This window comes from Dama dama, chromosome 14 (genome assembly GCF_033118175.1).
Source record: "Dama dama isolate Ldn47 chromosome 14, ASM3311817v1, whole genome shotgun sequence".
Taxonomy (NCBI): Eukaryota; Metazoa; Chordata; class Mammalia; order Artiodactyla; family Cervidae; genus Dama; species Dama dama.
In genome coordinates, this window is record NC_083694.1 from 1,662,546 (window position 1) to 1,684,038 (window position 21,493).

Sequence of the window (21,493 nt, forward strand, 5' to 3'; positions counted from 1 at the left end):
CCAGGCCAGCAGGGAGGCAGAGGGACCCAGGTCAGGGAAGAGTGAGAGGCGTCCAGCGGGGCAGACGCGGGCACCCCGGCCCCCAGGGCTGCCTGCTGCGCCCAGGAACACGAGCCACCCAGCTGACAGAGGGCCCTGACCACCCCTGAGGGGACACAGGCTACCAGACACACACCTGCCACCCCCAGGATAGCAGAGGCCCCCCCAGGAGGCTGTTCATGCACCCAGCTCACCCCTTCCCTCCCGCTGCCCTCCACTTCCCACCTCTCATGACACGCGTGCTCCGTCTCCTTCCTCCAAACCTTTGATCCGAGTGTCTGGAATGGCTTCTGTCCTCTGCTCTGTTGAGCCATGTCCCTCCCACCCTCACAGCCCAGCCCAGCACTCCATTCACACCACCCAGCCCCACCCCACCACCCCAGAGAACTTCCTGTGACTGACACGAGCTCTCCTGGGCCAACACACACGCACGCGCACACGCACACACACCATGGGCTTTATCTGCAGGGCTTCACACACACGCCCTGGGCTTTAACTTGGAACCCATGACATCTCCTGGCCATTCACAGACCCCAGCAAGGCCTCCAAGAAGACCCTTTAACTGTCTCCCCGCCCAAGGAGGTATCAGGTACAAGGACAAAAGTAGGACAGCAAGACTGGAAAGAAGCTCCATTTTACTCACTTGATGAAATACACAGCTCCTTCCTGGGTAGAATCCATCTCCCAACCCTTGGGCAAACCTGTGAGGAAGCAAAATCACAAAATCACCCTCTCTTCCACAAGCCCAATCTGCACTCAGGAGGGATGGAGACTAGGAGAACCAGGGCAATTCACAGATAAGCCAGCAGTGGTCAAACCAAGAATCTCACGCTTTTCTGTCCAGTCGCTCTAACAGTGCTTCCAGTAAACAGTGAGAGAGGGGGCAGTGGAGGGGATGCCCCCATCCGTGAGCAGGGAAGCGACAAAATAGATCATTGCTCTGCAGGTTTCGCTCATTCATTCAACAAACATTTACTGCGCATCTGATCTGTGCCAGCCCTCAGGGATGCAGTGGCGAAGGCACGGATGACTGCCCGGGAAGGTCCTCAGGATCATCCCTGGTTATATCACAGGAGCAGAAGCTGGAGCCACGGCGGGTCACTGGCCCCAAATCTCATGGATAATTAGCACTTAAGATAAGACCAGGACTCAAGTCTCCAAGGGCTTCCCAGATGGTGCTAGTGGTAAAGAACCCGCCTGCCAATGCAGGAGATGCAGGTTCACTCCCTGGGTCAGGAAGATCCCCTGCAGGAGGAAATGGCAACCCACTCCAGTATTCTTGCTGGGAAATCCCATGGACAGAGGAGCCCCGGGGGTGGCAGGCTACAGTCTATGTGGTCGCAAGGAGCTGGACACAACAGAAGCAACTTAGTACGCATGCGCAAGTCTTCAACTCCCAGGCCACTGTCATTAGCTCTGCTTCTGAACAAGACATCACAGACCTAAGAAATCAGTTCCAGAAAAAATGAGGCTTTTTTTTTCTAATTTTAACAGCACCTCTGAAAACAATTTATCCATGAAAATGCTTAGAATGGAGAATCACTGACGTGCAAAATGAAAGAGGACCTAGTAGCCAAGGAAGCTCATCTTGGCTCCGAGGCATCTAGGCAGTCCTCCAGGCTGCAGCCCCTGCTGCAAAGTGCCAGAGACGCCGCGTCTCCTTCTCCACAGGGCGCTCCGGGAGCCTCTGGCTCTGCCGCCCCCCAAAAGAGCCACCCTGGCCGAGTCCTGCCTCTCAAACAGGCCGCCTCCAACTGCGGCAGAGGAGAACGAGCTTTCCGGGAACCCGAGGGAATCCAGCATGAGGTGGAGACAGGCCGGGCACCGGTGCAAGAGCCCTGTGGCTGACACATTAGCAAAGGGGCGCAGATTCTCTCAACAGTCAAACACCCGCCTGTGTAAGAGGTTTTATAAACTGCGGCTACTCCGTGCTGGTCTGCACCTCTCCTGCATGTCACCAGCTGCCCTCGGACACAAGCTGCCGGACAGTGGGGCCTGGGCTGGACGGAGTGCTGGCCTCCGTCACTGACCCTCTCTTCACTCACTGCCGGGTGTCAGGGCTCAGCATTTCCACAGCTGCTGCTGCTGGAGACGCTGATGCTTCAGGGCAGCGGGCCGCCCCTCTCCCTCTCAGGGCGTGGTCCACAGAACTCACACCACCAGCCACCGCTTAGTGAGAGCCTCTTTCCTCTAAGGTACACAGTTTACCCCACGAGCATATTCAGTCTGCACAGCAATGTTACACAACAGGCAGCAGCCCGAGCATTTTTACAGATGAGGAAACTGAGGCCCAGAGAGCTCAATCGACTTGCCAGAGGTCACACAGGAAGCGTCTGGGCCGGGACAGGAGTCTGGTCGCCTATCTTCAGAGCTCACATTCTTTCCTCTGTGTTGCCCCATAAACGCTACTTGTTCCCCTCGGTCCCTGTGCGAGGATGCTCTCATTCAGAAGGGCGTGGGTTGGCAGCCTCCCCGTGTAGAAGGATCCCCATTGGGTCAGAATCATAAATAATCCTGCCACTGTGATGTGCCTGGGAAAGAGGCCAGCGTGGATTATGTCCGCTGCCTTTTCCAGCAACTTCCCTGCACACTGCCCTCTCTGCCCAGGCAACACCAAGAGAGCTTATATTCCTGTCCAGGCGGAGTGCCCACTAAGGCAGCTGCCCTTCCAGCAAGCTTCAGGGGCATCTTAACCCCTTCCCAACCTTGGACAACCAGTTGGCTGCAGCCAAAAATGACAGGATTGGCTCACAGGCTTGTATTCATCCTCCAGCCTTACCTAGGGCCATGGCAAGATGGACGGACTCTAGCTGCAAACAGCCAAAACATGGAAGGTGGCAACACCAACCCAGAAGGAGACAGCCGCAGCCTTGGGATCCTGAGGCTTTGCTTCAAGTTGAAAATACAATAGTGACAAAAACAGTAGAAGTCACCTCTGTTGATGGTGACTCCATTGCATAATCGGTGCTACAACCTTTTGAGGTTCATAATCCTATCCCCATTTTACAGACAAAGAAGCTAAGTCCCAGAAGAACTAACCACTTGCTCAAAGCCACACTAATAAAAATTCAAGCCAAGATTTGAGCTTAGGTCTCTCTGTCTCCAGAACTTGTGCATTTGACTCTGATGCTGCTTTGCTTATTAGCTGAGTGGCCTTGAGCCAGGCCCTCTCTCTCTGCTCTTCCATTTCCCTACTTTTAAAATGGAGGAGTCAGACTCCATGATCCCTGAAGTCCTTCTTGGCTCTAGAACCAAAATGAGTCCAGTTCCAAACTGAAAAGAAAGTGGGCTCTGGGCAAGTCAGCTTGACCTGCATGTCCAGCAGCGCTGCTGTGCCCCAAGAATGACCAGGATCCTGTGTGGCTGGGTGAAGGGCTGGGAGGCCAGCAAGGGGTGGGGGTGGGGGGGTGTCCAACACCCTCCCGTTATGGTCCACAGTGGTATCCTGAAGAAGGTGATGGGCTGTTCACTTGAAATACCCCAGGCCTTATGACCCTTGGTGTCTCCATCTCTTCAATTTAGAATGAAACCATCTTGGCTTGGATGGGGCCCATCTTTCCCACTAGCCTGGGAGGGCGCTCTCAGGGTGCAGAGGATTTCCGACTGGACAGAGGGATAAGAGAGGAGCAAGCTCTTTGCCCTCAGAGGTCAGTCCCAGTCACAGAGCACAGGACTGGGAGCTTGAAAAGACCTCAAGGTGAGCATCAACCCTCCTGCCCATATCCGCCCAGTGGTGGGTCAATGCTTAGCTGAGTCCATCCATAAAGGAAAAAGTCAGAAGTACAGTCAGGGTAGCGGGTTCCCACAGCCACCACAGGGCATCCCCTCCTCATGGCCTGCAAAGGCAGGGACGGACAAGATCCTTACCTGGACAGGAGGAGTGTCCACTCTGGATGGGTGATGCCGTTCCAGGGTGCACCCAGCTGGTTGACTTCTCCTCATCACTAGAGAAGACCAAAATGAACATGTCAGAGGTAAAAGAGGCTTCCCTGAGCAGGACACCCATCACCACCATCACATCAGTACCGACTGTCCACTCCCGGATGCCAGCCTGCCTCTGTTCACTGACCAAGCATCTACTGAGCAGACTCTGAGGATGCAGAGATGAGGAATCCCAGATCCCTGACCTCAGAGAATGCACCACTTTTCTATAACCCAGAGACAGACGTGTAAAAAGATAACTGGAATATGATGTGATAGGAGCTACACTCCTGACTACGCAGAGAGAGCATTACAAGTCAGAGAGGGAAGCACCCCCTGCATGGGGTCAGGGAAGGGGAACAGCGTGCAGGCTTCATGAAAGAGGCGACATTCGAGGTGACTCGTGAAGCCACAGGGGAAGCACAGAGAAGGTTCTTCACTAGCAGCTTCTCGATGGATAAGAGAAGAGGAGGCTGGGTGGGTCAACAGTCCTCAAGGGTCTGCAGTGCTGTAACCGTCATCCACAACATTCCCTCACATTAGGAACTTCACAGATTACACATCTGAGGTTCCCCGATGTTAATTTCCCCTAAGTCACAATCAGTAAGTGATGAAGCCAGGATCCAGGCCGAGATGTGCCCCTTGTTACCCAGGCTTTTTCGAATACCTCACTCCCAGCAAGGTAGGCTCCCCATGCAGATCCTGTGGTCCCTAGATGCCACGGCAGGTGAGTCCACCGACCTCTCTCAGCTCCCCGCCAACCAAGGACACCAATATTTCCTGAGCCCAAGGTATGCGCAGGACAGGACCCCTGGACCACCCTGCCTCCCAGGCTTTAGGCTGGGGTCTCAGAGCCCAGAACAGGACTCCACTCAGTAACTAATACCTTAATATATAATGTAGTTATATAATATAATGAAATCCACCAAGAAAGTGCCACTAAGTTTCTACTAAAAAAAGATACAATAAACTGCACATAGTTAAAGTGTACAATGTAATGCTTTGACACACGTGTATACCTGTGAAACTACCCCAAAATCAAGACATGAACCCCCAGATCTTCTCTGCGCCCCTTTGTAATTCCCATCTCCTACCCACTGGTTCTCACTGTCCTCCCCCGTCCCCAGCAGCAACTGACATGTCTCCTGTTACCATAGATTCACTTGCACTTCCTAGAGTTCCTGGGGTATCACACGCGTGGAATCACACAGACAAGCCTTCTCTGTCTGCCTCCTCTGCTTGTCTCTCTCCCACGTGCTGGCCCGTGTCGGTAGCTCATCCCACCGCAGGACACGCAGGTGTGCTCACCCTCCCCTGCTGATGAACACCGGGGGTGTTTCCAGGCCGGGCCGTTACAACTAAAGCTGCTTGGCACACGCGTGTGCAAGTCTTCACGTGGACTGCTGCTGCCTTTCCCTCCACTCCACTACTGTTCCTCTGCGTTTCTTTAACACCGGCTGCAGCAAGAGCATTCCCGGACGGCTGGGAGGCCGAGTCACGGGGCCTGGAGCCATGTGCACCACGGGAGAGGGCCTGTGGCCCGGGCTCTGGTCCTGGGACGGGGCGAGGGAGAAGAGCAAGGGACACTCAGCCCTTGCCCTCCCCTCCGGCCCTCACGCCTTCCTGCTCTCGTGTGATCGGCTCCCCCGGCCCACACCCCTCAGGCGATCACAGGACCACGGAGGGTACACCCACAACTCCCCCCACATCCTCTCCCACGTCCCCCCCGCCCCCCACCCCTGTCAGCTCCCGGCCAAGAACGGTGCAGCCTCAGGTGGTTTCCACTCTGACTCTGGGCCGGTGGGGAAACTGTAGAAGCAGAAGGACCGGGTTCATTGCAAATCTACCAGCTAGAATCTTCTTCAGGGGCCCCAGTCCGCCGACCCTTGCTGAGTGCTTCTAAGGCCTTCCCACCAACCTCAGGTCCCAGGTTGCTGGGAAGGCCCAGGCTCACTTTCCTCCCATACCTCTCCCCCACTCTCAATGGATAATCTCACCTCTCAACTCAACAGAAATGGAAACCATGGAGACAGGAGCAACCTCCCCCCAACACTTACACATATTTCTTCCCATCTTATAGCACTTGTCTCTACATTGGACAAAAGGTGGCCCTCTCCCACTGAAGAAGGGTCCGCGTGGGTCACAATCCACATCATCTCCCATCTTTTCTAGACCCTTACTCTGTTGCGCATGGCAGGCTTTACATTCAACTTCTCTCCCCCTCTCACGTCCATTGCTTCAGCCCCATTCCTGTCTGTGTCTTTCGCTGAACCGGACAGTCTGTGTCTGTCTCGCTCTCAAAGCTGCCTCCCCTTCCAGCTCCCTTCTCGGGCTCCTCTGCTTCCTGGCCGGACACCCCTGTTAGAAACCAGTTCCTTCTAACAGTCCCCATTTTCTGGCTTGCCATTCACCAACCTCTGCAGTCTGGTTCCTGTCCCCAGCCCTCCCCTGAAGCCACTTTCCTAGAGGTCATTACTGGTGCCCCAGTTCCTCAATCCAGTAAACGCTCTCCAGTCTTAACCTCATGTGGCTTTTCCACAGCTGACCATCACTTCCTACTTAGCATCCCTCTTCCTCGCCATCTGGGGGCCATGCCACTCTGACCCTGGGGCTACCCACCTCCATGCTGGGTCTCCTCCATCTGGCCTCTCCTCCTCTGTCCTCTCCTTAAACGTGGTGCTTCCCAGAGACCCTCCCGTCTTGCCCTTCACACACTCCTGGGTGGTCCCAGCTGTGCGTGATGATGCTCCAGCCCAGGGCCTCTCTCTTAAGCCTCTAGCCTATGCACCTAGCTGCCTCTAGGACAGCACTTCCTGACGGTCCCATGGGAACTTCAAATTCAGGATTTCCTTGCTAAACCTGTACCTTCCCTAAAACCTGTTCCTCTTCCCATACTCCTGATTTCTGTCAAATTCAAGTTAAAAATTCTAAGATTTAGCATTTCCCTGGTGGTCCAGTGGTTAAGAATCAGCCTACCAGTGTAGGGGACACAAGCTTGATGCCCCAGGAAGATCCTACATGCTGAGGGGCAGCTAAGCCCAAGGCTCACAGTTACTGAAGCCCGAACTCTGGAACCATGCTCCCCAACAAGAGAAGCCACCAGTGAGAAGCCCGTGCAACACAGCAGAGGGTAGCCCCCTCACCACAACTGGGGAAAGCCAGCGCACACCAGTGAAGACCCAGTGCAGTCAAAAACAAATGAATGCATTCTCTTTTAAGTCTGAGAATTATCTGGGGCTCTTCCCCCTCTCTCCCCTCATTCCTTAACATTCAGGAAGTAAATGGGAACTCTCAATTCTATGCCTAAAGATTCTCCCCACCTTTAGAGAGAAAAATCTTTAATTCAAATCTCCTGGACTCTCCTGGACTTTGGTGGGGCTTCCCAGGTGGCTCAGTGGTAAAGAACTCGCCTGCCAAAGTAGGAGACAAAGAGACATGGGCTTGATCCCCAGGTCAGGAAGATCCCCTGGAGGAGGAAATGGCAACCCACTCCAGCGTTCTTGCTTAGAAGATCCCGCGGACAGAGGAGCCTGCTGGGCTCCAGGCCACTGGGTCGCACAGAGCCTGACATGACTGAGCACACCACAGACTTTGGTGACCGCCTCCTACCTGCCCTCCACACCTCCAGTGTCTCCCACGATGCCCCACGCAGCCCCCGAACCATCATTTCTGCAACTGCCAGAGAGCGCCTTCTAGAGCACACGTCTAACTGCATCACTGCTCTGTTAGAAACCACATTTGGTTTTCTTTTACCGACAGAATCGTGTTCAAGCCCCTTAGCCTGACATACGAGCCCCTCCGGAGAGGCCCTCTCCTACCCGTTTTGCCTCGGCTTCTGCGGCACCCCAGCTGGCCCATCCCGTCTCTCCTGAGCCCCTCAGAGTGTTCCCGACAACCTGGGCTCCAGCAGCCATAGGTGCCCTCCGACCCACAGGCCTCCGCCTCAGGGCCCCTTTCATGCTCGTCTCTCTCCTCCAGAATGAGGTGAAATGTCTCCTCCTCCAGGAAGCCCTCCCTCAACTCTTCAGACCATTAGCTCTTTCTTCCTTGTATTCCTATAACATCATGCAATTACCTCTGGAATGTATCTTACTATTTCATAAGTATTTGCGTTTTCTCTCTACCACCTTTAAAGAAAAACCTGTGTCTTATTGTTTTTTTTAATCTCAATGCCTAACACTGCAGCAGACAAATAGTGGATATTCAATAAATGTCTATGGAATGAACAACAAAAAAGGAGCTTGTGTAAATGCAGATTCCAAGGCCCACCCCACATCCTCTGACTAAGACAGAATCCTTGGAGGCAGGGCTTGGGAACTGGCCTTTTAAACTAATTTCCTTGGGTGATTCTTATGGATTCTAAAGTCTCAAACCACTGACCATAGGGACTCTTGTTTTAATATTGGAGAAGTTCTGTTATTTCAGAATCCGACCCAGGGTCAAGAACTTTAGTGGAGTTAATATCTAAGATAGTATAATTATAACATCAACTTTGATCACAGTAATAACTACAGAAGAAAAGCCTATAGCAAACGTGGAAACAGTAACACCAACAAGAAAACCACTGGCTGCCTGCACTCCTGCAAAGGCACTTTGGAACACAGGGAAGGCAACGCACTCTGGGCTTGGTGGGAGCTCTGATTAACAAGTGGTTTCATCTCAGGCAAGTACTCTCCATCTGTGCAGAGCTCACCTCCCATCTGAAACAGGAGGGGGTTGCATCCAAGCTTCCTTTCAGCTCTAATGTTCTGTGAGCAGCTATCTTGAGAAAGTGAAAACCCATCATGGGTGGGTAACAGTTCAAATGCTGTGCTTCTAGGCTTGCTATATTATCAGGAGATTTCTATCCTGGCAAAAGATACCTGTAGTAGAAGCAGGCCAAAACAGCGTCAGCAGAGTCACTCTGTTATAATGAGATTATGCCAGAGCCATTTTGGTTGATGAAATTAATATAACAGTGCTAATATATTACTGAGAGCAGCAGAGCCTCCCTCTCTAAAGAATGCCAGGTGTATTGTGGGCACCTTCTTCCCCTTGACCACAGCCCTGTAAAGGTGTGGGAGGGGAGGGGCTGCCATCTGGGGAGCCCTGAGTCCCGGGGTGAGGGAATGCGGGACTGTAGGAGGGGGCTCCTGGGATGTTGTCACTTAGCCCACGTCTTCCGGTAGGAAAGGGTGGGGAGGGGGGGGGGGCACAAGGAAGAAAGGACCCTTTGCGGGCGCTGTCAGTGACCAGGGCTGGAAGGGAAGACCTGCGCACTGGGCACCAGGTCCAGCATTCTCCTCGGGGACCCGTTCTGCCGGCGGCCAGGGGAGAGGGCAAAGCCAGCACCTGGCCTGCCTCTCTAGGGCGGGGAGTGCTCAACCTCTGCTGGACCTTGACCCACTGGGGAAAAGGCGGGAGCCACATTCAAACAGGCACAGTGATAAACTTATTAGTCATGCGGGTTGTTCCAGACACCGCTCCCCCCACCCAGCCTCTCCGGCTGGTCCCCAGCCCTGCTGCCTTTCAAGTTGGACAACTTGGAAAGGAGAGAGAGAGAGGGAGAGAAAATGACAGAGGCTCACATACTTGATGAAGAAGACTCTCCCACCGCGGTCAACTCCGTAGGTCCACCGGCCGGGCAAGTCCAGCCAGTCAATCTCATCGGCCATCTCGGAGTCCCGCAGCCCCTCCGGCTCTCTGCGCACCGGGGCGCCGGGCCGGGGGGGCGGGCGGGGGGCCTACGGCGAGCCCCCCACTCCTGCTCCTCCTCGAGGCGGCGACGGGGGCGGGGGTCCAGGCGGTCCTCCGGCTCCCTGGCCCGGGGCTCCGGCCTCTCGCTGGAGGCAGTTGGCCGCCAGTCGGGCGGCAGCGAGCGGAAGACTTAACCCCGGCGGGGCCGAGCGAGCCCGGCCGCAGACGCGCGCCGCCCGCGGAGTCGGCGCTCGGCTCCCGCCGTCTCCTTAACTTAATGACGGGCAATTAGCGCCGAGGGGCTCCGCCGCCCCGCTCGCCCGGGCGGCCCGCGGACAGCGCCGAGGGCTCGGGCCCGTCTGCTCGCCGCGGCCGGGCAGCCGGCGGGGCCGAGCGGGCGAGCGCGCGAGCCGGAGGACGCTCCCCGGAGGGCGCGGGGCGCCGAGCGCGAGCGAGGGCGCTGCCGCCCGGCTCCCGGCCCGCACGCGGCCGCCCGCTCGGCGAGCGGAGGGCGGGGCCCCGCGCCGCCCAGAGGGCCGCTCCCGGCCGGCGGGGTCCGCCGCGGCCCGCGGGCCCCCGAATCCTGACTCCTGGCGCGGGGGCCACCCGTTTGGCGGACAGAGCTGGGAACCCCGAACCGCAGGGACACGTCTAGCCTCCGACTCGAAAGGGGGAAGTGATCAGACCTGGTTCTGCTCGGCGGGAGGTTAGCAGAGGAACAAAGGTCAGATGCTGGGAAGGCTGGCACGACTGTGAGTAGCAAGGGGCCCCTTCTGGCTAGAATGTCAACCTCATGAGTCAAGCTAGTCCTTACTTACCTGTTTTTCTGAGCACTTCCTCTAAGAAGCCTGCCATGACTAAGGAAGAATCAGTGAGCCCTTCAGGTGCACTCAGAAAGCAACAGCTTTTACATACCTAATTTGTGCAGAAAAGGGAAGGAAAGGAAAAAAAAAAAGAAAGGAGGGAATGTGTTCCATGTACGGAACATAGATTGCAGGCATTCAGTACTAGCATATCAAAATGGTATTGCTGGAGCCCACAGTTCTGTGGTCCGTGGGGTCGCAAAGAGTCGGACACGGCTGAGTGACTGAACTGTCAGTCTCTGGTCTGCATCAAAGTTGGACTCCAGTCAGCTTTCCCAGCATAAGCCCCTGAGGCTCCCATTAGGTAAACACTGTCCTAATCCATGTGTCAGACCCAAGGGAATAATTAGATACCTCTCTTTAGAGGAAGCAATGTGTCGCTTGGCAGTTGGCAAGTATCTGTTGAATGAGTAAGCTTATTGTAAGCATTCTAAGGGACATGATGCCTGTTCTACCCAGGTGATTCCTACTCATCCCTTTGGTATCAACCCGTATGTTGCCTACTCCAGAAAGCCATTCTTGATTCCACTTCAGGCAGATTTATATGTCTATCCTCTATGTGTCATGTAACTTTATTAATAACCCTGTAGTGGAGCTTATCTGGAGAACGAAATGGCAACCCACTCCAGTATTCTTGCCTGGAGAATTCCACGGATAGAGGAGCCTGGCAGGTTACAGTCCATTGGGTCGCAAAGAGCCAGACCTGACTGAGCATACATACAGTGGAGCTTACCACCCTGTAATGCAATCCTTGGTTTACTTATCTGTCTCCTTCAGTGGTCTGTGTGCCCCTCAGAGCAGGGGCTCCATTTGATTAATTTTTATAGCCCCAGCACCTACCTAGGACACACAGTTTATATTTGATGGATGACTGATATCTATCCTAACTAGAAATGGCTCTTAACTCTAACCACAATCCTGTACTTTTGGACCCTATTTAGGGGCCAGATAAATATAACCACCAGCAACATCCGGGTGTGTGTGGGGAGAGCTTTCTGGAAAAAAGAACAACCAGTAAGCCTTCTCAGGAATCCTAAAGGCTGAACCTGGGTATAATGTGTGTACATTTGATAGATACTGAAGCCACAAGATGCCTCAAAGAACATCTCATCGCAGCCTCTTGACTTAAATGTAGGAAACAATAGAGCAAAGAAGTGAAGGGAGAGTTCATGTCACTGAGCAAGGCTCTGCCCAATGTCCAGGCCAGAACTCTTTCCATTACATGATTCTACCTCCAACACTGGAAATTCACTCTGCCAACATACAGGCTCATTTTTGGTGCCAGTTTGGGTCCATTGTCCAGATGCAAAAAGGAGCAAAAACGCATAATACCCAACTCTTTTCTCCCTTTTCAGATCCTACATGTTTTTAGTAAAGAAAGCTGCCTTTGACAGTAAAGGAGAGCTGCATCCGAGAATCACAGGTGAGGAGGCACGCCCCTTTGTAGTTCCTGAATTGAGGGGTCTGCGAGTGTCAAGTGGCAGACTCCTCACCGGTCCCCCATCCCCAACCCTGTGAAACACCTGTTAAGGCCCATCCCGCTGATAAAGCCCAGAGCCACCTGCCCACCCCTATGATATCAGAGGATCTGAACCACCAGGACTGCTGCCAAGATGCCTCCAGGGAAAATACCAGCAAGCACTGCACTCCCTGTGCAACCTGAGCAACCAGTAAGTGCGGCTTCTTGGGCTGAAGGTGGGTGGAAATGCGGAACTGTATGACATATTTTTGAAAACATGTATTACACCGCTGTCTTCTTGGAGGAGCAGGGGCTCCTGAGGATTTCTTCAAAAGATTTTTGTCTTGTTTATCTCTAATCTAGCCTGGGGTTCCTTGGGACATTTACCTAGACCAAAAAAAAAAAAAGAGCAAGTGGTTGAGATTTTGAATGTGTTTTACTCATTTGGAATAAGAAATCAGGTTTGAAAATACTTTCTAACTGTAGTGTATTCTCACCAGTGACTCTTTACATTCCAGTTCTTGTTTATTAATTATGATCAGGATTGATACTGCTAAGCAAAGAAACTTTCTTTAGCAAAGAAACTAAAGACAATTCAGAAAGAGCAGAAAACTCTAATAAAAATAGGTATTGGTTCAACAATTACCTGGAAGAAGGCAGGAGAGTGATATGTTGAAATGAAAACCTTACCTGCTTTGCAATTAAGTCAGTAATTTAGTTGTTTGTTTTTTCCTTACAGCAAATTTTATCTCTTTAAAAGCAACAAAGCATGTGGATAAAATATATCAGTAATATTTAGAAATGATTCTGATTCTTTCATATATTTTGAAAGCTTAAGTCAGTCACTTAAATGTTATCATGCTTCTGGCTTGGTCCAGCGGTAGGCTGAAAAACAGCTCCCCAGAAACTGTCCATGTCAAATCCCTGGAGCCCATGAATGTGACCTTACTTGGATGCAATTAAGATAAGGATCTGGAGATGAGGAGATTATCCCGGATTATTTGGGGTGGGCCCTAAATTGGACACCTGTCCTTATAGGAGAAAAGCAGGGGGAGACCTGAGACAGACAGAAAGCAGGAAGCAGTGTGACCACAGAGGCAGAGGCGGAAGTGAAGCCACCACAGAGCAAGGGATGGTGACAGTCACCAGAACCTGGAAGAGGTGAAGAAGGACTTCTCCCCCAGAGCCTGCAGAGGGGTGTGGCCCTCACACTTCAATTGCAGTCTTCTGGAATCCGGAACTGTGAGAAAATAAATTCTTTTTGTTTTAAGCCAGCTAGTTTGAGGTAATTTGTTATAGCATCTCGGTAAATTCACACAGTACCTATAAGAAAATCATAAGTTATTGAGGACTGAGATAAATGTCCGTTATTTTTACTTGTCCAATATCCAACCTCCTTTCTTCTGTTAATAGCCCCTGGAGCTTCCTTTTGACGTCTAGCTTTTTGCCACTATCAGTCCATATGGGTTGGATGGGCTGCCCCCACACTCACGCCAGCTCCATTGGTTCAGGAAAGGACACATGACTCAGGCCAGACCAGTGAGATTCAGTTTTAAGACGATCCTGGAGTTCCTGGGAAGAAGCCCTTTCTCTCTTGGATTCCAAGCGGGCAGGTGTCACTTTGGTGCTGCTGGGGTCTTTATGAGGGGGAAGCTTGCTGAGAGCAAAAACGGGTCCAGCAGAAAGTGGAATCAGAGGGTGCAGACACACTGTGTCCTCGTATCCTAGAGCCTCAGGACCAGCTTACCAGAAGAGGCTCTATCTCCGGAATTTCAACTTGTAGATGCCAAGAAACACCCTTATTTGCTTCAGCCAGTTTCTGTCCCTAACAAGTGAAAAAGTCCTAGCCAGGACAAAGGTCAAAGTGTCTTGTGGCCATGTTGCTTTGTTGTAACCAGTGTTTCTTTGGGAAAGTCAATGAGATAACCACCTGCACTTCTAGTGACTTGAGAATGTGAACTCTTCCAATATAACTGCAATTTTAGATCAAGGAAAGGTCATTTGTGACCATCTGGCCAAAGTCTATAATTTCCCTCTAAAGGGTACTAGAGAACTCAGGAGAAGTACCCAGAGTTGTGGTAATTCCTCAGGAGAGTTGGGACCACAACTCAGGTCTCCTGAGAACCCAATCAGTAGAAAGCTATATTTAAAGGTATTTGCTTTATCATTTAAACATATTTGACCAAGAGACTCACAGTTAAGATGATTATAACTGATTCCTCTGCTCTGCTAAAGAATAACCACAACAGTAATTTTTGTTGAGTGCTGGTATTTAATAGCTATGCAGCAGGCTAGGTCACTAGCCACTGTTAATTATTTTACAGGAACTAGGAAGCAGAGGAAAAGAAATCAAGGGCCTCTCTGCTGGGATTATTAATAGAGATACAATTATGTAAACATGCAAGAGCCCAAACTGGTAGAAGTTGTGATTTGATAAAGGTTTTAGAGAGGTGGGGTTTTTTAGTATTTATTTATTTTGTCTGTCCGTTTGCCTGTGTCAGATCTCAGACCACGTGGCTCTCAGTGACTGTGGTATGCAGGCCAGTAGCTATAGGACGCAGACGTGCGGGCCCCGCCACTCCCCGGCACATGGAATTCATGTTCCCCAACCAGGGATCACACCCTTGTCCCCGGCATTGTGAGGCAGATTCTTAACTACTAGGCCACCAGGGAGATCTTGAGAGTGGCATGTTTTGTTATAAAAAACTGTTGAACTGATGCTGGTAACCAGAGGATTGTGAAATCCTGAAATTTCTCTACAGCCAGTTGAACTGAATTACATTTGTTCCACAGATATTTGCTGAGTACGTTCTGTGACCCCAATATTCTAGGTACAGAGGATCCAAGAATGAATGAAACAGAAAGTCCTTGCTCACATAGAATTTACATTTAATGAATACATAGTCTTGGAGGACAATGAGTCTATGGAGAAAAATGGAAAGAGTAAAGGATAGGAGTGCAGTGGATGCTGCTATCTTATATTCCACAGATTTCATATAGGCTTGGCAGCAAAGGCCTCATTAAGCAGAAGGACATTTGAACAAAGACTTGAAGAAAGTAAGAGAACAAACCGTGTGACATTGGGGAAACATGTTCCAAGTAGAGGAAACAATAAGTGCAAAGGCCCTGAGGCAGGAATATCCTTGGGATGTTTGTGAAATAATGAGGCCAGCATGGCTGAAGCGGAATAAATGTGGCAAAGGAGATGAGGACCAGTGGGGTGGGGGCCAGTGGGAGAAGCTAGATCATTCCAGGATACGGGAAGATCAGCTGTTATTCTACATGAGATGGGGAACTACTGGAGGTTTGAGTGTCAGAGACATGATCATTATGATTTAATGACTCTCTTAGAGGATCATTCTAGCTGCTATTTGAAATAGAGAAGAAACAGATTCCAGTTATGAGGCTACTGCAATAATCTAAGCAAGACACAAGGATGGTTTAGTTCATTGTGTTGGTGGATAGAAGCAGTGAGTAACCATCAAATTCTGGGTATCTTTTAAAGGTAGAACTGCTAGAAATTGCTTATAGATTGTAATTGGACTGTGAGAGAACGAGAATGCAAGCATGATTTGCCCTTTCCTTTTCTTTGTGAGTGATGAGAATGCTCTCAAGCCTCACTTCCAAGGGTTCCTGCTACCTGACTAAGAAGGATTTGGCCTGAGCACCAGAAAGGACAGAGTTGCCACTGCCTGAGATGGGAGTCGGCTGCAGAAAGAGCAGGCATGGCAGGGAGAGTGGGGAAACCACTTCAGCTCTGAGCATGTCATGCTGGAGATGCCTATGAGATACCCAGGCAGAGATGCCAAGGAGATGACAGCGTGTATGAGATTAGCGTCTGTGCCAGGAGTAGAGAGATTTGGTATTTTTCAGTGGTTAGATGGTATCAGTACCATGAAGCAAGTTGAGATCACAAAGAAAATGTGTGTGAGTAGGGAGGAGGCAGAGATCAAGGGCTGAGAACCAGAACAGGCTGCTTTTTAGAGGTCGTGTTAATGAGAAGGAACCTGAACAAAAGACTCAATCACAGTGGCTAATGAAGTAGGAGGCGAACAAGAGAGAACCGTGTCCTGAAAGTGAGCCTCAAGTGCCTTCACGTCACTCACGAGGAGGAGTGTGCAAACGGTGCCTGTGTTGCAGAAGGGCTGAGGTTAGGCTGGGTTCTGTCTGAGCAGGAAGAAACTTGTACTCCTGGGTGAGAGTGTGGAGACCGCTCAGGTTATTTTGCGGTTGGTCTGAGAAGGGCCCTGGAAAATGATCATTTTAGCTAATGAGCCCTTGCTCACCATGGAGGGGAGCACCTGAAACATGCTTCCTTCAGGTTGCGTCTCTCAGCCCCTGTGCTGGCTTCTCCTGGTAAGGAGGCCAGCCCGAGATGGCTGTCTGACTTCTCCTCCAGGACTGTGTCCTGGCGCAGAGACCGGGCGCTGGCAGCTCCCCAGAGCTGGGCCGTGGAGGGGCGGGTGGGGCAGGGCTAAGGGAATGAGACAGTCTATCATCACAGGCAGATACGGGCAGGCGGGGCCTGGAGTCACTGCCTCCATTTCCTCTCTGGGTCTCTTCTTGAATCCACAGCTTAGGCAATGCTCTTCCTGCACTGACTTTAAAGTCTGATCTGGGGTGTTTCTAGAAAATGGCAGCTAGTGCTGACTTTGGCGTTTCCTGGAACCATCACAGCACTTTGGTTCAGTTTAGTTCAATAAACGTACAAGGCACCATTATGCCTGTATCTCTGAAACCATTCCAGCCTTCAACCAACCAGTTCCTTCTCCTGTCTCTGCCACTCACCAGCCTGCTGGTCGGGCTTCTACGCTGGTTTCTGGCTCACCATCATCCTCTCCATTACTGTCTCCCTTTCACTTTGGGGAATTTCAGTGCTGATGTGAAGAAACGACTCAATGCCCTAACCTCGCAACACCTTAATCTCTGCAGTTCCAGGGACATTCACCTCCACTGCAGTAAGGTACTCACAACCAAGGCGGTTCCTTAGACCTTCTCACGACTCGGATTTACTCCTATCTGGAAGACAAAACCTCTAATATCCCACGTTCTAACCACAGTTTCGGTTCTTTTAATGCCCTCTTTACTTTCTTCCTTTTACACATGTTCCCTTGCCTTCCCACAGTACCTTTGTGCTCAGTCGCTTCGGCCGTGTCTGACTCTTGGCAACCTTTAGCCTCTTGACTTTCCTCCTAATCTACTGCTTGTTTCGCTTCCTGCACCGCTCTGCCCAAACTCTTGGCCTGTGACTTTATCCCCGCACTAACCAAGATTCCAGTCCATGTGTCCTCAGCTGTTACCCTACTGCAAGCTCCACTTGGAATTCAACTGCCCACCTTTTCTGCTCCAATGCCCAGAAAAACTTCATACCAAGTCATTGTAGGAATTAAATAAGTCGATGCCCCTATCATTCACACTCCAGTCTTCCACAGGCCTCTTTCTGTGTCTGTAGTCACTCTCAGCAGCAGACCATCATTATTCCAAGAGAAAATAAAGGCCGTAAGGAAGGCACCACCTTGACCTAGAATGCCTTCACTGCAGTCTCCCTATGCCTACTGTTACAACATTGTCTGTATTTTCTGTCTCTCTTTCCTCCTATCCACAGTTACAGTTTCATGTTCTCATTCTTACTGGTTCCTCACCAGGCTCCTCTGTCCATGGGTTTCTCCAGGCAAGAATACTGGAGTAGGTTGCCATTTCCTCCTCCAGGGGATCTTCCTGACCCAGCAATTGAACCCTTGTCCCTTATGTCTCCTGCATTAGCAGGCGGGTTCTTTACCACTAGTGCCCCCTGGGAAGCCCTTCTGAAATCTTACTCAAATCAATGATCTCTTCTTCCCTGTATTTTCAAGCTTCCCCCTCTTCCAGTTCTTTCCCTAAAGCCTATAATGAAGTTGAAGAATTCTGCCTTAAAAAAAAAAAAAGCCCCATGCCAACCCCCCACCCCAATTACCTTATCACCACTTTCTCCTTCCTTTCACTTCAAGTTTCTTAAAGGAATGCCTTATGTCCTCAGCGTGTCTAATCCCTTATTTCCAGTTACTCACAATCTGGTTTCTGTTCCCTCAGCTCCTTGAAAATGGTTAGAATTCTTCTGACAAAAATAAACATTTATTTCCAGGTTGCCAAATCCAGGAGACCATCTTCTGTCTCACCTTAGGTGACCCTCCTGATGACAGTTCTGCCCTCTTTCCTCCCTGCAATGGGTGCCCCATTTCTTTCACCCTCTACACCCTAGCCATCCTGAAAACCCTACAGTTGATTATCCTTTGTGCCTGTGGCCCTCTTGGCCTGAAGAATCCTTTTCTCTTTTCTTCTTCAGTTCTCCTTGAAATCACAGCCCAGGAAGAAGCCCTCCTCACTGGCCGTGTGCCCCATGTCTATCGCTGTTACAGGACTCACCGTGTATGAGAGCTCACTTTCCTATTTCCCTGGACTGAAACTCCTTGGGAACAGGAACTCTCTTTTAAATCTACTTGTTTGTCCAGGATTTGACACAGTTGGCCACCACAACCTGCCTGGAGCTTTTTTTCCCCCAGGCCTTCATGACACCATATTCCCCTGGTTTATCTCCCACTTCACTGGCTATTGCTTCTTAAACTCTTGGGTTACAACTTCTCTGTTAAACCTCAAAATGTTGGAGTATTCCAACTCCACCAAACTCCGCTCTGGCCCGCTTCTGTACACTCTCTGTATACTCTCTGCCTGCTCTCCCTAGGCAAACCCCTCTACCATTTTATTTTTTTTAATGTTTAGTTATTTACTGGTGCTGCAACTGGTCTTAGCTGCCGCACGTGGGGTCTTTCATTGTCGTGTGCAGGCTTAGCTGCCTGCAGCGTGTGTGATCTTAGTTACCTGACCTCCCAACTAGGTATCAAACCCATGTCCCCTGCATTTCCAGGCAGATTCTTAATCCGTGAACCACCAGGCAAGTGCTTCCTCCATTGTTTTAAATATCATCCACATGCTGCCGGTTCCCAAGTTTCTATTTGAGTCTGACCTCTCCCCTGGGCTTCAGATGCACAGATCCAACTGCCTACTCCTTGTAGGCAGGACACAGTGGCAGCATGGACCAGGTGGCAGTGTAGGTGGAAAGAGGGTATATCTGGAGGGAAGGCGATCCAATTGATTGTGAGAAATGGAAATCTAGGGTGACTTTTGGGTTAGGATGACCAACAATCTCTGTTTGCCTGAGGCGGAGGGGTTTCCTGGGGCGTGGAGTTATCAGAGCTAAAACCAGGACAAAAGTGAAAGTGTCAGTTGCCCAGTCATGTCCGACTCTTTATGACCCCAGGGACAGGCTTCTCTGTCCATGGAATTCTCCAGGCAAGAATACTGCAGTGGGTAACCATTCCCTTCGCCAGGAGATCTTTCCCAACCCAGAGTCCCAGGCAAAGCAGGACAGTTGGTCATACTACTCCTAGGTTTGGGGGGCCAAGAAATGGGGTGATTGTTAACTGGACCATATTCTGAGATGACGAGGACTCAGGGAAAACTAATTTAAAGATGTATTAAGTTTGAGATGCTTCTTAAACATCATCTTCCTCCTTGTCACCAAACATAGTAAAGCTGACTCATTGTAATTTTTCCTTCTTATTCATGTGATCAGTCTCTGAGTCCTGTCAACCATAATACCTTCATGACTCCCCAACTCCCCTTTTCCAGTCTAGCCATCTCTCTGGTTGAGCTTATTGCTTCATACCTATACTTGTACAAGAACATTCTACTTGATCTCTCTCTTCTGGCTTCTGCTCAGTTCAGTCCAGCCACCAAATGACTCAAGAGCTATTCCAAAAGAACCAGTCTGATCATGTCACTGCCTTGCTGGCTTGACACTTTGTGTAGAAGGAAACAGACCAAATTGCTTAGCATGGCTTTCAAAGTACTGTCTCATTAAGTCCCTACATAACAAACCTATCCTCCATCCCATAGAACCTATACCCAGTTTGACCAGCTTATTAGTCATTTCTCCAACATGCTCTCTATATTCTTCCATTTCTACCTTTTCTCTAAACCCATTTTTTTCTACTTGAAGTGTCCTTTACCTCCCTATCCTTTAACTTCGCTCTTCCTCCAACATTCACCTGATCAAGCGTACTTATTTTTCAAACTCCAACCCCATTTCTATTAATATTTACTGAAACAATGAGTGAAGCATCATAGTTAAAAGTATGGACTCTGGAACCAATCAGGGTTTAACTCCCAGTTCTCCGCCATTCCCTACTTGTATAACCTTGGTTAGGTTACTATGTGTCAGGTCCCTCATCCGTAAATTGGGAGATATATACACATATCACATAATATACACTCAGTTCAGTTCAGTTCAGTCAGTCGCTCAGTCATGTCCAACTCTTTGCGACCCCATGAATCGCAGCACGCCAGGCCTCCCTGTCCATCACCAACTCCCGGAGTTTACTCAAACTCATGTCCATCGAGTTGATGATGCCATCCAGCCATCTCATCCTCTGTCGTCCCCTTCTCCTCCTGCCCCCAATCCTTCCCAACATCAGGGTCTTTTCCAATGAGTCAACTCTTCACACGAGGTAGCCAAAGTATTGGAGTTTCAGCTTCAGCATCAGTCCTTCCAATGAACACCCAGGACTGATCTCCTTTAGGATGGACTGGTTGGATCTCCTTGCAGTCCAAGGGACTCTCAAGAGTCTTCTCCAACACCACAGTTCAAAAGCATCAATTTTTCGGGGCCCAGCTTTCTTCACAGTCCAACTCTCACATCCATACATGACTACTGGAAAAACCATAGCCTTGACTAGACAGACCTTTGTTGGCAAAGTAACGTCTCTGCTTTTTAATATGCTATTTATGTTGGTTATAACTTTCCTTCCAAGGAGTACGTGTCTTTTAATTTCATGGCTGCAATCACCATCTGCAGTGATTTTGGAGCCCAAGAAAACAAAGTCTGTTACTATTTCCATTGTTTCCCCATCTATGTGCCATGAAGTGATGGGACCGGATGCCATGATCTTAGTTTTCTGAATGTTGAGCTTTAAGCCAACATTTTCACTCTCCTCTTTCACTTTCATCAAGAGCTTTTTAGTTCCTCTTTGCTTTCTGCCACGAGGATGGTGTCCTCTGCATATGTGAGGTTATTGATATTTCTCCCGGCAATCTTGATTCCAGCTTGTGCTTCTTCCAGCCCAGCGTTTCTCATGATGTACTCTGCATATAAGTTAAATAAGCAGGGTGACAATATACAGCCTTGATGTACTCCTCTTCCTATTTGGAACCAGTCTGTTAGTCCATGTCCAGCTCTAACTGCTGCTTCCTGACCTGCATATAGGTTTCTTAAGAGGTGGGTCAGGTGGTCTGGTTGGTATTATTATGTGTCAAATATGGTACTAAAAACTTTTCATACATTATCTAATTTAGTCCTCCCAACTTCTCTGAGAGGTATTATTATTATTCAAATTTTAGGTATGACCCCTTAATAGTCAAGTAATTTCCTCAAGGGCACGCAGCTGGTGGAAATGAAAAACTGGAATTCAAGCCCAAGTCTGTCTGGATCAGTGCCTAGGTT

At 50.2% G+C, this 21,493-nt stretch overlaps 1 protein-coding gene and 1 long non-coding RNA gene across 12 annotated transcripts in view; one reads left to right on the forward strand and one right to left on the reverse strand.

Annotated features, from left to right (window-relative positions):
* Nucleotides 1-9,726, reverse strand: part of PLEKHA6 (pleckstrin homology domain containing A6) — a 132,363-nt gene extending 122,637 nt beyond the window's left edge. For 4 of the 11 annotated variants that reach the window (XM_061159868.1, XM_061159866.1, XM_061159869.1 and 1 more), the window contains exons 1-3: nucleotides 9,532-9,725; nucleotides 3,907-3,983; nucleotides 683-740 (exon numbers count right to left, since the gene is read on the reverse strand). In XM_061159868.1, the coding sequence (XP_061015851.1) occupies nucleotides 683-740; nucleotides 3,907-3,983; nucleotides 9,532-9,614 (218 nt within the window). In that variant the 5' untranslated portion in view covers nucleotides 9,615-9,725. Of the gene's footprint in view, nucleotides 1-682; nucleotides 741-3,906; nucleotides 3,984-9,531 lie in introns of all 11 variants that reach the window. The other 7 variants (XM_061159867.1, XM_061159880.1, XM_061159872.1 and 4 more) reach the window with 3 other exon arrangements.
* Nucleotides 9,418-13,199, forward strand: LOC133068934 (uncharacterized). Its single transcript, XR_009695722.1, has 4 exons — nucleotides 9,418-9,566; nucleotides 11,855-11,922; nucleotides 12,031-12,169; nucleotides 12,997-13,199. It is a non-coding gene; the product is annotated as an uncharacterized LOC133068934 (long non-coding RNA).
* The last annotated feature ends 8,294 nt before the right edge of the window (nucleotides 13,200-21,493 follow it).